This window comes from Scyliorhinus torazame, chromosome 2 (assembly GCF_047496885.1).
Source record: "Scyliorhinus torazame isolate Kashiwa2021f chromosome 2, sScyTor2.1, whole genome shotgun sequence".
In the NCBI taxonomy this organism is placed as follows: domain Eukaryota; kingdom Metazoa; phylum Chordata; class Chondrichthyes; order Carcharhiniformes; family Scyliorhinidae; genus Scyliorhinus; species Scyliorhinus torazame.
The window spans coordinates 340,222,944-340,240,423 of record NC_092708.1 but is presented as its reverse complement, the minus strand read 5'-3'; the positions used below and the strand labels follow the sequence as shown (position 1 = coordinate 340,240,423).

The 17,480-nt window shown below is 54.4% G+C and overlaps 1 protein-coding gene across 1 annotated transcript in view; it reads right to left on the bottom strand.

Moving 5' to 3' along the window:
* Positions 1-15,830, bottom strand: part of eml1 (EMAP like 1) — a 369,982-nt gene extending 354,152 nt beyond the window's left edge. The window contains exon 1 of the mRNA XM_072490461.1: positions 15,650-15,830. Coding sequence (XP_072346562.1) covers positions 15,650-15,677 — 28 coding nt within the window. The 5' untranslated portion in view covers positions 15,678-15,830. The remainder of the gene's footprint in view (positions 1-15,649) is intronic.
* Between the last annotated feature and the right edge of the window lie 1,650 nt (positions 15,831-17,480).

Sequence of the window (17,480 nt, the reverse complement as noted above, 5' to 3'; positions counted from 1 at the left end):
GCCAGCCGGAGCATCGGAAACAGTATGGCGCCTGGCGCAAATTCCTTTTTGGGCCTCTCCCAGAATTCTCCTGACAGTGGGATTTGAGCAACGTGGCCAGAGAGTCGCCCACAGCATTGGAGAATTGGTGAAAATATTACTCATTTTCTCAGGGCTGTTGCTGAAACCAATCAAGCAAAAGTTTTCCACATCTTGATTATTGGATACAATCCCTTAAAGGACTTTTATAATATTCCTACAACCCTCCCAGCTCCACTCCTCTCTACACGGAAGGGGGTGATTTCTTGTGAACAAGTGCTTTTCGTCAGTACTTCAGTTGAATAACCATTTTTCAAATATTAACCCAGATATTGATTGCTGTTGGGCCATTTGACTGTGGGGGCCATCACAGCATAGCCTGACTCTGTCCTAACCTGGGGGCTGAGACTACCATTGCTCTGTATGCCATGATGACCGAGGAGGTGAGCTGGATTTGCACTGCTGGGCATGCAATTCCAGTGGCTCTCAAGGACACAGTTGCCCTAAATGCTTCAGGTTCATTCCAAGACTTGCAGCATCTCCCAATTGGCTGCATATCACTGCACCAAGGTCATGACAGGTGCCCTCTTCAGGAAGATCCAAGAATACATCAAGTTCAGAACTGAAGAGGACAGTTAGGCTGAGAGAGCCAGGAGCATTGGCAGCATTACGGGATTCGCCCAGGTGCAAGGTTTTATCGACTGCCCAACCTCATTTGGCCATCCTGGCTCCAAAAGGCCAGCTAGCAGCCTTCATTAACTATAAGAAATTTCAGTGGTTAGCACTGCTGCCTCACGGTGCCGAGGACCCGGTTTGATCCCGGCCCGGGGTCACTGTCCGTGTGGGGTTTACACATTCACCTCGTGTCTGCGTGGGTTTCACCCGCCACAACCCAAAACGATGTGCAGGGTAGATGAATTGGCCATGCTAAATTGCTCCTTAATTGGAAAAAAAGAATTGGCTACTCTAAATTTATTTTAAAAATAAATAAAAACTATAAGAAATCTCATTCTCTCAATGTCCAGCTGGTCTGTGACCACCACCAGCAGATCCTGCAGGTGTGCGCACATTGTTCAAGGAGCAGCTTACATTCTCTAGCACTCCCAGATGCTGCTGCTTTTCAAACACACATCCCCAACCCCCACCCATGGTACCTGGAAGGTTGGATATTCACGGACAACGATTATCCACTGTAACATAGCTGACAACACCAGCAAGGAACATAAGATTACCAGAGCGATCATCAAGTAGACCATCGGTCTCCTCAAAATGAGATTCAGGCACCTGGACCAATCTGCGTTCTTCAAGATGTCTCAGCAAGGGTCTCGTAGATAGTGGTGGTTTGCTGCACTTTACAGAACCAATAGCTACTAAGAGGGGAAGCTTTAGATGCGAAGGATATGATGGAGTGCGAGGCTTCCTCAGACAAGGAGGAAACCAGAGAGGAGCCACAGCATCCTGACCAGCCCCAAGATATAGGTGTGTGGGAAGCTCAGGGGGCTCTTGTAATAGGGGCATCACTATTGAACTTCATAACTTCAGCCATCATCCATCAAAGATCATTGCAGCCACTCACTCCCGCTGGAAGCCGAGACCCATTTGCCCATCAGCATCTTGTGCTTCTGCCATAGTCCATCTGTTAACACATACACTGTGGTCAACCCCAAGCAGCCCCAGTTCGCCACACCCCACCCATGCATCTCACTCTGGCCACAATCATTACATTGAGACTGTCATAAACAAATATTGACATTTAATAAAGTGACAGGAAAGTTGATCTCACGCCTGTGAAACCCAAGTGCAGTTACGGTGCTTTCTTCATTTTTTTACCCATGTCCCAAGTTTGTGCCCCCCGCCGCCCCTGGCTGTAGTTGAGGGAGGCTGTGGGCTGTGAACTATGCTGCCCTGGGCAGTCATACTCTAGTTACCTGAGGTTGGGAAGGTCCGGGCATGCTGAGGGGCGTCTGCACAGAGTCAGGAGCCTCCGCTAACACTGCAGTCCTCTGAAGCACTGGTGTCATTGGCAGAGGCACCAAGGAGCCACGCTCCACAGCAGGAGGCCCTAAAGAGGAACCCCCAGTGTCCGACCGACACTGAATATCCTGGATCTGGCTCTCCATGAGGGTCAACAGCCTCTCAATGGAGGAAGCCACATGTGCAGATGAGCAAGAAATTGCAGCACCCATGGCCTGGATGGCTCCGCCACTCTCTGGGCCAGGACAGTGGTACCCGCTAGCACCTCTGCCAGATCTCATGTTACAATCCTCATGGAGACCAATAACTTTAAAAACAGATATTTGAATCTCCAGTGACCAACTTAAAGGAATTGGACAAGATTTCAAGTTTTAAGACTTTTACTGTAACAACCAATCTAAAAACAAAATCAGCTAAACATACTCTGCGTTTAAGTGGCCCCAACTGTCACAGCCTCCAACAGCTTGTCAAGTGCTTGTGCCGTGGTTGGAACTAATTATGCCCCTAAATCTGAGCACAAATGCATACCCAACGAGGTGACAGCATCTGAGTTGGTGGCACGTGCAGGGGAATAATGTGAAGCTGCACCCTCTGGGGTTGTCTCTTCACCCATGTGCTCATTACTTGAGGGACTTGCCCTCCTCATTAAGAGCTCCAGCACCCACTGTCTGCAATGGGGCAGTATATACCTGGATAGCTGCAGTGCCTCTTTCTACATAGGTATTAGAATGGTGATCAATGGGACTTTACTACCAGTCCATGCTCTCCCCATGGCATTCTGTGCCTTTTCATCCATGGAGATATATGAGCATGGTTTCATTGGAGGACTTTGGGTCCATAACACATGGACTCCAGCTGCAGCCTCTGGGGTCAGTTCCAGTCCGGCACTTGGCTGGTTGTGATGGTTTGGATTTTGGTGAGTAGGGGCCCAGCAGCATGGCATTCGGCAGCACGCTTGCATGGATCAGCTGTGCCAGGCACCCGCACCTGAAAGAGCTGCACCTCCAACTGATAGGCCCCCACTCACCAACAGCCACACCACCACACCCAGCCATTGGCTGACCACTCAGAAGAGACTGGCATTGTGGAGAAGGTCGTTGACCTGCTTATGGCCCTGCAGCTAGGTTCTCCGGTCGATCCAATAGCTGTTGGCCTGTGCCACCCCTCCATCCAGCCATACTTTGTTAGGTGGGTCTCCGCCTAACGTCTCTCGGGAGACAGGGGAGAGTCCAAAGCTGGAGAGGGGATGGTCCAAAACTGGAGAGGGGATGATGCAGAGCTGGAAAGGGGGTGGTGCAGAGCTGGGGGTTGGGGGGGGGGGGGGTGCAGAGCTGGAGAGGGGCTGGCCCAGAGATGGAGAGGGAGTGGTACAGAGCTGGAGAGGGGGTGGTGCAGAGCTGGAGAGGGGGTGGTGCTGAGCTGGAGAGGGGGTGGTCCAGAGCTGGAGAGGGGGTTGTGCAGAGCTGGAGAGGGGCTGGCCCAGAGCTGGAGAGGGGGTTGTGCAGAGCTGGAGTGGGGCTGGCCCAGAGCTGGAGAGGGGCTGGCCCAGAGCTGGAGAGGGGGTTGTGCAGAGCTGGAGTGGGGCTGGCCCAGAGCTGGAGAGGGGCTGGCCCAGAGCTGGAGAGGGAGTTGTGCAGAGCTGGAGAGGGGGTTGTGCAGAGCTGGAGAGGGGCTGGCCCAGAGCTGGAGAGGGAGTGGTACAGAGCTGGAGAGGGGCTGGCCCAGAGCTGGAGAGGGGGTTGTGCAGAGCTGGAGTGGGGCTGGCCCGGAGCTGGAGAGGGGCTGGCCCAGAGCTGGAGAGGGAGTTGTGCAGAGCTGGAGAGGGGGTTGTGCAGAGCTGGAGAGGGGCTGGCCCAGAGCTGGAGAGGGAGGGGTACAGAGCTGGAGAGGGGCTGGCCCAGAGCTGGAGAGGGGCTGGCCCAGAGCTGGCGAGGGGCTGGCCCAGAGCTGGAGAGGGGGTTGTGCAGAGCTGGAGAGGGGCTGGCCCAGAGCTGGAGAGGGGCTGGCCCAGAGCTGGAGAGGGGGTGGCCCAGAGCTGGAGAGGGGCTGGCCCAGAGCTGGAGAGGGGCTGGCCCAGAGCTGGAGAGGGGCTGGCCCAGAGCTGGAGAGGGGGTTGTGCAGAGCTGGAGAGGGGGTGGTCCAGAGCTGGCGAGGGGGTGGCCCAGAGCTGGAGAGGGGGTTGTGCAGAGCTGGAGAGGGGCTGGCCCAGAGCTGGAGAGGGCGTGGTCTAGAGCTGGCGAGGGGGTGGTCCAGAGCTGGAGAGGGGGTGGTCCAGAGCTGGAGAGGGGGTGGCCCAGAGCTGGAGAGGGCGTGGTCCAGAGCTGGAGAGGGGCTGGCCCAGAGCTGGAGAGGGGCTGGCCCAGAGCTGGAGAGGGGGTGGTGCAGAGCTGGAGAGGGGGTGTTGCAGAGCTGGAGAGGGGGTGGCCCAGAGCTGGAGAGGGGGTGGTGCAGAGCTGGCGAGGGGGTTGTACAGAGCTGGAGAGGGGGTGGTGCAGAGCTGGAGAGGGGGTGGTCCAGAGCTGGCGAGGGGGTGGTACAGAACTGGAGAGGGGCTGGCCCAGAGCTGGAGAGGGGCTGGCCCAGAGCTGGAGAGGGGCTGGCCCAGAGCTGGAGAGGGGGTGGTGCAGAGCTGGGGGTTGGGGGGGGGGGGGTTGTGCAGAGCTGGAGTGGGGCTGGCCCAGAGCTGGAGAGGGGGTGGCCCAGAGCTGGAGTGGGGCTGGCCCAGAGCTGGAGAGGGGGTGGTCCAGAGCTGGAGAGGGGGTGGTGCAGAGCTGGCGAGGGGGTGGTGCAAAGCTGGAGAGGGGGTGGCCCAGAGCTGGAGAGGGGGTGGCTCAGAGCTGGCGAGGGGGTGGTGCAGAGCTGGAGAGGGGGTGGCCCAGAGCTGGAGAGGGGGTGGCCCAGAGCTGGAGAGGGGGTGGCCCAGAGCTGGAGAGGGGTTGGTGCTGAGCTGGCAAGGGGGTGGTGCTGAGCTGGAGAGGGGGTGGTGCAGAGCTGGCGAGGGGGTTGTACAGAGCTGGCGAGGGGGTGGTGCAGAGCTGGCGAGGGGGTTGTACAGAGCTGGCGAGGGGGTGGTGCTGAGCTGGAGAGGGGGTGGTGCAGAGCTGGAGAGGGCGAGGTGCAGAGCTGGAGAGGGGCTGGCCCAGAGCTGGAGAGGGGGTGGTACAGAGCTGGAGAGGGGCTGGCCCAGAGCTGGAGAGGGGCTGGCCCAGAGCTGGAGAGGGGGTGGTGCAGAGCTGGAGAGGGCGAGGTGCAGAGCTGGAGAGGGGCTGGCCCAGAGCTGGAGAGGGGCTGGCCCAGAGCTGGAGAGGGGGTGGCCCAGAGCTGGAGAGGGGGTTGTGCAGAGCTGGAGAGGGGCTGGCCCAGAGCTGGAGAGGGGGTGGTACAGAGCTGGAGAGGGGGTGGCCCAGAGCTGGAGAGGGGGTGGTACAGAGCTGGAGAGGGGTTGGCCCAGAGCTGGCGAGGGGGTGGAGCAGAGCTGGAGAGGGCGTGGTGCAGAGCTGGAGAGGGGGTGGTGCAGAGCTGGAGAGGGCGTGGTGCAGAGCTGGAGAGGGCGTGGAGCAGAGCTGGAGAGGGCGTGGTGCAGAGCTGGAGAGGGGGTGGTGCAGAGCTGGAGAGGGGGTGGTGCTGAGCTGGAGAGGGGGTGGTCCAGAGCTGGAGAGGGGGTTGTGCAGAGCTGGAGAGGGGCTGGCCCAGAGCTGGAGAGGGGGTTGTGCAGAGCTGGAGTGGGGCTGGCCCAGAGCTGGAGAGGGGCTGGCCCAGAGCTGGAGAGGGGCTGGCCCAGAGCTGGAGAGGGAGTTGTGCAGAGCTGGAGAGGGGGTTGTGCAGAGCTGGAGAGGGGCTGGCCCAGAGCTGGAGAGGGAGGGGTACAGAGCTGGAGAGGGGCTGGCCCAGAGCTGGAGAGGGGCTGGCCCAGAGCTGGAGAGGGAGTGGTACAGAGCTGGAGAGGGGCTGGCCCAGAGCTGGAGAGGGAGTGGTACAGAGCTGGAGAGGGGCTGGCCCAGAGCTGGAGAGGGGGTTGTGCAGAGCTGGAGTGGGGCTGGCCCGGAGCTGGAGAGGGGCTGGCCCAGAGCTGGAGAGGGAGTTGTGCAGAGCTGGAGAGGGGGTTGTGCAGAGCTGGAGAGGGGCTGGCCCAGAGCTGGAGAGGGAGGGGTACAGAGCTGGAGAGGGGCTGGCCCAGAGCTGGAGAGGGGCTGGCCCAGAGCTGGCGAGGGGCTGGCCCAGAGCTGGAGAGGGGGTTGTGCAGAGCTGGAGAGGGGCTGGCCCAGAGCTGGAGAGGGGCTGGCCCAGAGCTGGAGAGGGGGTGGCCCAGAGCTGGAGAGGGGCTGGCCCAGAGCTGGAGAGGGGCTGGCCCAGAGCTGGAGAGGGGGTTGTGCAGAGCTGGAGAGGGGGTGGTCCAGAGCTGGCGAGGGGGTGGCCCAGAGCTGGAGAGGGGGTTGTGCAGAGCTGGAGAGGGGCTGGCCCAGAGCTGGAGAGGGCGTGGTCTAGAGCTGGCGAGGGGGTGGTCCAGAGCTGGAGAGGGGGTGGTCCAGAGCTGGAGAGGGGGTGGTCCAGAGCTGGAGAGGGCGTGGTCCAGAGCTGGAGAGGGGCTGGCCCAGAGCTGGAGAGGGGCTGGCCCAGAGCTGGAGAGGGGGTGTTGCAGAGCTGGAGAGGGGGTGGCCCAGAGCTGGAGAGGGGGTGGTGCAGAGCTGGCGAGGGGGTTGTACAGAGCTGGAGAGGGGGTGGTGCAGAGCTGGAGAGGGGGTGGTCCAGAGCTGGCGAGGGGGTGGTACAGAACTGGAGAGGGGCTGGCCCAGAGCTGGAGAGGGGCTGGCCCAGAGCTGGAGAGGGGCTGGCCCAGAGCTGGAGAGGGGGTGGTGCAGAGCTGGGGGTTGGGGGGGGGGGGTTGTGCAGAGCTGGAGTGGGGCTGGCCCAGAGCTGGAGAGGGGGTGGCCCAGAGCTGGAGTGGGGCTGGCCCAGAGCTGGAGAGGGGGTGGTCCAGAGCTGGAGAGGGGGTGGTGCAGAGCTGGCGAGGGGGTGGTGCAGAGCTGGAGAGGGGGTGGCCCAGAGCTGGAGAGGGGGTGGCTCAGAGCTGGCGAGGGGGTGGTGCAGAGCTGGAGAGGGGGTGGCCCAGAGCTGGAGAGGGGGTGGCCCAGAGCTGGAGAGGGGTTGGTGCTGAGCTGGCGAGGGGGTGGTGCTGAGCTGGAGAGGGGGTGGTGCAGAGCTGGCGAGGGGGTTGTACAGAGCTGGCGAGGGGGTGGTGCAGAGCTGGCGAGGGGGTTGTACAGAGCTGGCGAGGGGGTGGTGCTGAGCTGGAGAGGGGGTGGTGCAGAGCTGGAGAGGGCGAGGTGCAGAGCTGGAGAGGGGCTGGCCCAGAGCTGGAGAGGGGGTGGTACAGAGCTGGAGAGGGGGTGGTGCAGAGCTGGAGAGGGCGAGGTGCAGAGCTGGAGAGGGGCTGGCCCAGAGCTGGAGAGGGGCTGGCCCAGAGCTGGAGAGGGGGTGGCCCAGAGCTGGAGAGGGGGTTGTGCAGAGCTGGAGAGGGGCTGGCCCAGAGCTGGAGAGGGGGTGGTACAGAGCTGGAGAGGGGGTGGCCCAGAGCTGGAGAGGGGGTGGTCCAGAGCTGGAGAGGGGGTGGTACAGAGCTGGAGAGGGGTTGGCCCAGAGCTGGCGAGGGGGTGGAGCAGAGCTGGAGAGGGCGTGGTGCAGAGCTGGAGAGGGCGTGGTGCAGAGCTGGAGAGGGGGTGGTGCAGAGCTGGAGAGGGCGTGGTGCAGAACTGGAGAGGGGGTGGTGCAGAGCTGGAGAGGGCGAGGTGCAGAGCTGGAGAGGGGCTGGCCCAGAGCTGGAGAGGGGGTGGTCCAGAGCTGGAGAGGGCGTGGAGCAGAGCTGGAGAGGGCGTGGAGCAGAGCTGGAGAGGGCGTGGAGCAGAGCTGGAGAGGGGGTGGTGCAGAGCTGGAGAGGGGGTGGTGCAGAGCTGGAGAGGGGGTGGTCCAGAGCTGGAGAGGGCGTGGAGCAGAGCTGGAGAGGGCGTGGAGCAGAGCTGGAGAGGGGGTGGTGCAGAGCTGGAGAGGGGGTGGTGCAGAGCTGGAGAGGGCGAGGTGCAGAGCTGGAGAGGGGGTGGCCCAGAGCTGGAGAGGGGGTGGTGCAGAGCTGGAGAGGGGGTGGCCCAGAGCTGGAGAGGGGGTGGCCCAGAGCTGGAGAGGGGCTGGCCCAGAGCTGGAGAGGGGCTGGCCCAGAGCTGGAGAGGGGGTGGCCCAGAGCTGGAGAGGGGGTGGCCCAGAGCTGGAGAGGGGGTGGCCCAGAGCTGGAGAGGGGCTGGCCCAGAGCTGGAGAGGGGGTGGCCCAGAGCTGGAGAGGGGCTGGCCCAGAGCTGGAGAGGGGCTGGCCCAGAGCTGGAGAGGGGCTGGCCCAGAGCTGGAGAGGGGGTGGCCCAGAGCTGGAGAGGGGGTGGCCCAGAGCTGGAGAGGGGGTGGCCCAGAGCTGGAGAGGGGCTGGCCCAGAGCTGGAGAGGGGCTGGTCCAGAGCTGGAGAGGAGCTGGCCCAGAGCTGGAGAGGGCGTGGTCCAGAGCTGGAGAGGGGCTGGCCCAGAGCTGGAGAGGAGCTGGCCCAGAGCTGGAGAGGGCGTGGTCCAGAGCTGGAGAGGGGCTGGCCCAGAGCTGGAGAGGGGCTGGCCCAGAGCTGGAGAGGGGCTGGCCCAGAGCTGGAGAGGAGCTGGCCCAGAGCTGGAGAGGGCGTGGTCCAGAGCTGGAGAGGGGCTGGCCCAGAGCTGGAGAGGAGCTGGCCCAGAGCTGGAGAGGGCGTGGTCCAGAGCTGGAGAGGGGCTGGCCCAGAGCTGGAGAGGGGCTGGCCCAGAGCTGGAGAGGAGCTGGCCCAGAGCTGGAGAGGGCGTGGTCCAGAGCTGGAGAGGGCATGGTGCAGAACTGGAGAGGAGCTGGCCCAGAGCTGGAGAGGAGCTGGCCCAGAGCTGGAGAGGGGGTGGTCCAGAGCTGGAGAGGGCGTGGTGCAGAACTGGAGAGGAGCTGGCCCAGAGCTGGAGAGGGCGTGGTCCAGAGCTGGAGAGGGCGTGGTGCAGAACTGGAGAGGAGCTGGCCCAGAGCTGGAGAGGGGCTGGCCCAGAGCTGGAGAGGGGGTGGTGCAGAGCTGGAGAGGGGCTGGCCCAGAGCTGGAGAGGGGCTGGCCCAGAGCTGGAGAGGGGCTGGCCCAGAGCTGGAGAGGAGCTGGCCCAGAGCTGGAGAGGGCGTGGTCCAGAGCTGGAGAGGGGCTGGCCCAGAGCTGGAGAGGAGCTGGCCCAGAGCTGGAGAGGGCGTGGTCCAGAGCTGGAGAGGGGCTGGCCCAGAGCTGGAGAGGGGCTGGCCCAGAGCTGGAGAGGAGCTGGCCCAGAGCTGGAGAGGGCGTGGTCCAGAGCTGGAGAGGGCGTGGTGCAGAACTGGAGAGGAGCTGGCCCAGAGCTGGAGAGGGCGTGGTCCAGAGCTGGAGAAGGCGTGGTGCAGAACTGGAGAACCCTCCTGCACCACAGAGCTATTGAATGCTGATGGTCCTTTAATCATGCTGCTAGCATCTTCTTCCAGGTCACAACCTTCCCCAATCTACCCTCCAGACTCCGCATACTGATCAGTCAGCACTGCCACCTGCTGGCGGCCAATTGTGATGAGAGTGGAGATGAGAGTGCGAGGGCCTTCGTCACCTCCTTCCACCCCTGCCACCCATCCAGGCACATTACATTCTGGCCTACGACTGATATATTCCCCATTTTCAAATACTTAATGAGTTCCCTCTTTAATTATATTGTCTCTGTCTCAATGGCCACTGGTATTAAAATATTCTTGGGTAGATATTCCTCAATTTCTACAACTCCAGTTAAAACATATTAACATTCTAGTATTACATTGTTCATCTGGCGATTGCGTTTAAACGGAATTTAGATGATCTAAAATAAATGTAGTCTCACATCTGGATCCGTTTATGTGATTAACTGAAAGTCAGTACAGCTTATTGTCCTGTTCCAAAAGGTGTTCCACTGAAATTATAGAGTAGAAAACAGCTTGGCAGCAGTAACATTGCTGGCTTCATAATCATGTCATATTGTTCATGGGTTTCAGTCACAGAGAGCTCTGCCTGATTGTGTTTTGGTTTTTCAAAATGCACTATATTTTCCCCAGCCTCCTGGCTTCACCAGGCCTGACATCGAGGACTTCGCCCAAATGGCGCCAATGGGCATCTGTCCAACTTCACCAAACCAATATGGGCTTAGGTCAGAAATACTGAAGAGTCCCCTCAATTTGGGACCTCAGTTAAATCTCCCTCAGCTTCCCTCAGTGATACATCCTACAGTAATGGCTTGGCTAAGATTGGCACATGCTACCTGGGAGGACATCTGAGCCACAGCCAAGGTTGGGAGTTGACAGCAAGTCTCCCACTCTGTGATGTACGTATAGGGAGATGGAGGCATAGTGGCAATGTCGGACTAGTAATCTAGAGGCCCTGGGGAAAAGGGTTCAAATCCCACCACAGAAGTTGGTTGAATTTAAACTCATTGACGATTTTTAGATAATTAGGAATTGAAAGCTTATCTCAGTAATGGTGACCGTGATTCAGCCCATCGAGCCTGCACCGGTTTTTGGAAACAGCACTCCACTTAAGCCCACACCTCCACCCTATCCACGTAATCCAGTAACCCCAGCTAACCTTTTTTGGACACTAAGAGCAATTTAATGTGGCCAATCCACCTAACCTGCACATCTTTGGGTTTTGGGGATGAGAACCACGCAGACACAGGGAGAATGTGCAAACTCCACACGGACAGTGACCCGGGCCGGGATCGAACCTGTACAACGGAAACTGCATGTGATAGACAGCAATAAGCAATCCCACAACTGACGGATCACCACAAATCTCTCGAGTTTTGCCATATCCAGTCATGAATGGTGGCGAACAATTAAGCAAATAACAGGAAGATAAATATTCCCATCCTCAATGATGGGAGAGCCCAGCAAATACGGATAAATACATGGCTAAAGCATTTACAACCATCTTCATCCGGAGGTGCCAAGTGGATGTTCCATTTTGGCCTCCTCTTCAAGTCACCGGCTTCACAGATGCCAGTCTTCAGCCAAATCAATTCACTCCACATGATAACAAAAAATGGTTGAGGGCACTGAATATAACAACGTTATGGCCCTGCTAACATTCTGGCAATAGTGCTGAAGACTTGTGCTTTAGAACTAGCCATGCTCCTAGCCAAGCTGTTCCAGTTCAGCTATAACACTGGCATCTATCCAGCAATGTGGGAAATTTTCCAGGTATGTCCAGTCCACAAAAAACAGGACAATTCCACCCCAGCCAATTACCGCCCCACCTATCTACTCTTCATCATCAGTTAAGTGATGGAAGGTACTATTGAGGGTCATCAAGTGTCATTTTCACAGGCAGCACGATGGCGCAATGGTTAGCACTGCTGCCTCAGGGCGCTGTGGGTATGATCCCGGCCCCGGGTCACTGTCCGTGTGGAGTTTGCACATTCTCCCCGTGTCTGCATGTGTCTCGCCCCCACAACCCAAGAAGGTGTGCAAGGTAGATAAAATAGCCATGCTGAATTGCCCCTTAATTGGGAAAATAAAGAATTGGGTACTCTAAATTTATTTTTTTCAAATCAAGCGTCATTTACACAGTGATAACTGACACTTTGCTTGGGTGCTGACACTCAGATCCTGACCTCATTACAGCCCTAGTCAAACATGGACTAAGAGGTGAGATGAGACTGATTGCCCTTGACATCAAGGCAGTATTTGACTGACTGTGGCATCAAGGAGCCCTAGCAAAAGCCCAAGTGCCAGGCAATGGCCATCTCCAACAAGAGAGAATCTAACCATCTCTCCATGACATTCAATGACATTACCATCACTGAATCCCCCACTATCTACATCCTGGGCATTATCATTGACCAGAAACTGACCTGGACCGGCCATATAAATAATTTGGCTACCACAGCAGGTCAGCACTTTGAATTCTAAGATGATTAACTCATCTCCTGACTCCCCAAAGCCTTTTCCCATCAAAAGGCATAAATCAGAAATCTGAAGGAACAAACTCCACTGGCCTGGATTAGTGCGGCTCCAACAACACTCAAACTCAACAGCAACCAGAACAAAGCAACCCCCTTGATCGGCACCCCATCCATCACTGAATTACAGAGGCAGTGGTGTGAACATCTACAAGATGTGCTGCAGCAACTCACCAAAGGCTCCTTCGACAGCTCCTTGCAAGCCCACAACCTCTACCAGCTAGAAGGACAAGGGCAGCAGGCGCATGAGAACACCACCACCTGCAAGTTCCCCTCCAATGCGCACACCATCCTGACTTGGCAATACATCACCGTTCCTTCACTGTTGCTGGGTCAACATCCTGGAACTTTTTCCAGGAACTATGGGTATTCCTACAACACATGGGCTGCAGGTTGAAGAAGGCAGTTCACTACCTCCTTCTCAAGGTCAGCTGAGGATGGGTAACAAGCACTGGCCTTGTCAGTGACGCCCACATCCCATGACAGAGTAAAAAAAAGAGTTGCATCACTTCTTATATCTGCTACAGGATGTTGATGTTTACATTTAGCCAACATCCTCAAACTGTTACCCTGTGCAGTACAGTGGAGATTTTAACCATTAGAAATGCATTAAGTTATTGAAATAATTTTCTGTTCTCTCGATGCCTGCATACCAGGGAGGAAATGGTAATGTAATGCTGCACTGTAGAAGGTGGTGGGGAAGGGAGGCTCCAGGGTTTCTGTGCCTGGATTTCTGTCTAACCTTGGAAGTCATTTTCTGTGATTGATCTCAGTTGTGCTGACTCTTACGTTTAAAAAGGCCACCAGCCTTTTAAATCAGGCCACAGGCAAAGAACGGTTATGGGTAATACTCCAGAGATTTCAGTAGAACTGCATTCCAAATTAAATCACTATTTTTAGGAAAGGATGAATCAGGGAGAAGAACGGGGAAAACAATCTTGTAACTCCAGCCGAAGGCACATTATAACATTTCTAAAAGACTAACAACATGCTTCTCAAAGAGATGTAATGAACTTTGTTGCTGCTTGGTCTAGTGTTTTCATAAAAATCCATTTATAATCTAGGCATTTGAACTTAGAACCGTACAGGTTTACAGCAAAGAATTCTTACCTTCATCACCCATCCCATTGATTTCATGATGCTTGTGTTGCATCTTTCCCAGTGATTTAAAACGGATCCCACTCCCTGGTATCCATCCTAGTGCTGTATCATTTTCTGCCTCAAACGCTTTGCTCTTCCCATAGCAGGGTGTCTGCCTCAACCCTTCCCTGGGACAAATCTTTGCATGGTCTAACCACCGTTATGTGTAAAGAAATTTATTTCAGGTACACCATCAATCTTTCTGTGATTATTTTAAGTTATTGGCCCTGACTCCCCAACCAAGGGACATAAACTTAGATAATTCAGGTGAAGCAGCTTGGGGTGTTTAATAGACCGTGAGAAGTCACACCGAGTTGAGAAGAAATAAAGTTTTCTTTACAACATTATTATTTACACGGTTCGAAGATCCCAGCGGGGTCTCTCCTGATGTCGATACCCAAACTGGCCGACTTTGTACAGAAGTTTATCTATTCAATGTTAGAGTTCCACGCCCCCTTTAACAGGGGAGCTCGTATTCAGCGAGGCTCATGGGGAGTTTAATCATTTCCACTTCGTAAGTCCCGTACGGGCTATGACAGGGTGTGGCACAGTGTGTCATGGCGACTTGCTGCCTACCCAATCCTGACTCCTGTGATAGGAGCTGTTGAATATTCTGGACAGACGCCCATGTTGCAGGACGTAAAAGGGGACCCTGAGGCCTGGGGCAAGGCCCGCAATGGAGGACAATGCTCCGTTAATCTTCAGGAGTACAGTGTGGCCGCTTGTCCAACAGGAATGGCAATGGATCCTTCTTCAGTGGCTCACACACCAGAGAAAACATAACTAATTTGCAGAAGATTAGAAAGGATAGTATAAAACCGCAATATCAAATTACTTTCTTTTGAGAAAGCTTTGTACGAGTGGATGTAATGCTTTGGACTCAAAAAATGACAATTCCTGTTGAAAGGGTTATTAAGGCCTGCATAATTTTCACCAGCACAGTACCCGCTTGTGACATTAGTACTCGTACCTGTTAGTGAAATTTCCAACCACCCATGCTGTGACTGATTCCAATTTTCCTGACTTGGGTTAATTATGTTTTGATGAGAGCCTATCGCATTTTGGAAGACATCCTATAGGGCGGCAGCATTTCACTTGCTACAGCAGCTTAAAGGGGCAGGCCAGCAAATGTATAACATTGAGAAGTGGAGGAATATTTCTGCAGCCAGTTTTCAGGATTCAGATTCAGCCTTTGCTATTTTCCTTCATTACCTGCTGTGGGAATGTCTGAAGACAGATAGCCAAATTCACCCAATCTAGGCCACGAGAGGGTTAAATTTCACAGCCTCCAACTCTTTCCGGGGTCAGCAAGTTGTTGCTGGCCACATTGTGTTTGTTTCTTTTTCATGAGATCAACAAGCATCCCAATTTGGGGTTTATTCATTTCCAAGAATCCTTCATAGAAAGTGCAAAGTTGCTGCTGAGGTTCATTTACATGCCCTGACTTACCTAAGGCACCAATACTAAAGGATCCTCCATTGTATGGCACTTTTGTATTGAAGAACTTGTGTTGCCCCCGTGTTACTTGTCATCAGCCATAATCTGCAAGGGACCAGATGCATCACTAGCATGAGGGTGCCACTCCATATCAAGCATGGCTGACTAGGAATCGGCCCACTCTTACCACCTGATTGGGGGGGCGGGGTTGAAAAGACTAGCAAATCGATAATCAATCTGTTTGGCTCCATCACTCTTTCCACGGCATACAAGTCTTGGAGTAGGACTTGAAGCCGGAGCTGAGCTGAGCCACGAGAACCCACCCACGCCCCAGCCCACACAGCCGGTGCTAGCTCAGCATAGACATGGAACTGAATGTGGAGTCTTTCTGGCCTGGATGATGCTAGAATATCACATTGGACCATTGGAAGAATTCTCCCAACACTTCAAATGTTCAGCACATTTTTCTCAACTGATTCAAAAATGTCTGTTTGGCAATTAAACAATCCAATCCAATTTGAAACAACATGAAAGCTCTTTCCTGTTAGTCAAAGAGCCTCGGGACCTTAAATATTCTGGTTAACTTGCTTAATACCTTTAAAAAAGGTGAGAAAAAACACAAATATCTGATGCATTATCCTGACAGCCCTTAATATGCAAGCTTATAAGATGTAAATGAACTACCTTCAGAAGAGAACTATTAACATGAGGAATTATTAGGACAGCAGGACTGCAATTTTCTAAAAATGGCACTGTGACTATTTTCACACATTTAAATGTCTCATATACCCATCTCCTGACCTCTGCTGTCTTTATTTTAACTCCGTTACCCTGTGGATATTTACAGATTTTGGAGTTGTGCAGAATCATCAACTCAGCGGATGATCTATTTGGCCTAGCTGCACATTTAAAATTTAAAAACAAGTTTAGCTTGAGTTGCTGAAGCTTGGTGACAGGCGAGCATTCGCCGCAGAGTGTTCAGCTTTTAAATCTGTACCACAGAGCACAGGCTGAGAACGAAGCAACAAACTGAAGCTGGCACTTACCAAGAGTTAATCCCTCACAGTCAGACATCACGTACAAAGAGGTTTTAAAAAAAAAAAAAATTCTTCCCTTCTTTCCCACTTCCTTTTAATGCCTAAACCACAGCAGAAACCTACAGTTAAGGTCTTCTACTGCAGTGCTCGCTGTGAGCAGTAATCGGTCCCAGCTGCAAGTTGACAGCAGTCCCCACCCCTGCTAATGGAAACAAACAGTCCAGCTTCTCATTATGGGATGCAAAGAATGCACTTCTGTGCCAGAACTCCCTCTTCCTATTGGTGGATAAAATTACTTTGTCCCGCCCACTCCCATCATATTTCCCATCCAAGGTCACAGAGTCATAGTGGATATTTTAATTACCATTGAACTATTAATGAGGCAAGAAAGTACATATACAGTTTGAGGATGGCTGGAGAAGGTCAGACTGATTCAAAGTGTGCTAATCACTGTGTCCGCTGACGTCATGTTACGGTAAGAGACAATGCAGCATTTTCTGCATGTATGGCCACGGGGAACAAGCCGTCACTCAGTAAACTACACTGGGACGTCCACAAATTAAATAAGGTGACTGTCATTTAAAAATACAGTGCAAGCATCAGCCAGAATGCAGCCTCAGCTTTACTTGTGTTCCGTTCGTATTTTTTATCACAAAAATAGCAAATAGTTCAAGGAATCATTTTGATCTTTTTCCTCATTTGACATTAAAGCAATAGATAAGGGATCTGTTTACTTTTACTGAGGCCGGAAAGTACTGGCTGACTATCGTTCTGTGTAACTTTGTCCCTTATTGAGACTGATTACAGATACCATTGTACATTATTGGTGGGTGGGGCAGCGCAGCCGTGCTTGCCATATGTCCTCAGCAATGGGCGAAAGCCATTTTGATGGCCAGGCCTCAGTTGGCATCCGATTGGCAGGCTGTGAGTGCTACACCACAAACAACTTACCAATTTGGCAGGGGGTGGGGGGGAGAAATAGGAAATCTGGCTGTCCAGCCACAAAGCTGAGTTAACAGGTCGCAGCTTTGGTTGGGCGTTGCAGGCTCAGCATTGTTCGGGTCAGGGTGTGTAAGATGGAGGGGAAGGGAGGCACACAAGGGACCTACAGGAAAGAAGATATTAGTGAGACCAGTCAAGCTCCTTCTGATCCCACAACAAAATGTTGGTAGCTGCAAATTGCATTGGGTTACTATGGACCTAATGATAATAATCTTTAATAATCTTTATTATTGTCACAAGTAGGCTTACATTAACACTGCAATGAAGTTACTGTGAAAAGCCCCTAGTCGCCACATTCCGACGCCTGTTCGTTATAGATCTTTATTTTAAAATTTTTAGAGTACCCAATTATTTTTGATCCCATTAAGGGGCAATTTAGCTTGGCCCTTCCACAATGTCCAAACACACATACACACTGATGGACAGATCAACGGACCAATCAACAACACGCAACATCACAGCCAATCACCAGTGAGAGCACACACACTATGAAACGGGGAACACCACAGTTCCCGCTCATTCCAGCAGGAGACAGCTCAGGGCACAGAGCTCATAGCGTGCCACTGACATACACCATGTGCTGAGTGCCTCTCTAAGATAGTGTTAGGGCTAGGTCCAGAGGTTAACGGGTAAATTATGAACCACAGTCATAAGTTTACAGATGTTGTTATCAAGAGTAATAAAACAGAGTTGTACCATCTACAACCGTGTTGGTTCGTCTGTATAGCGGAACACCCAACACGACAGGGGGGAGGTAGGGAGAGCCCGAGAATCCAAAAGAAGGCCCCACAAAGGAGAAGAAACGTGGGAGGCCTAACCCTCCTGAACCTACAGTTCT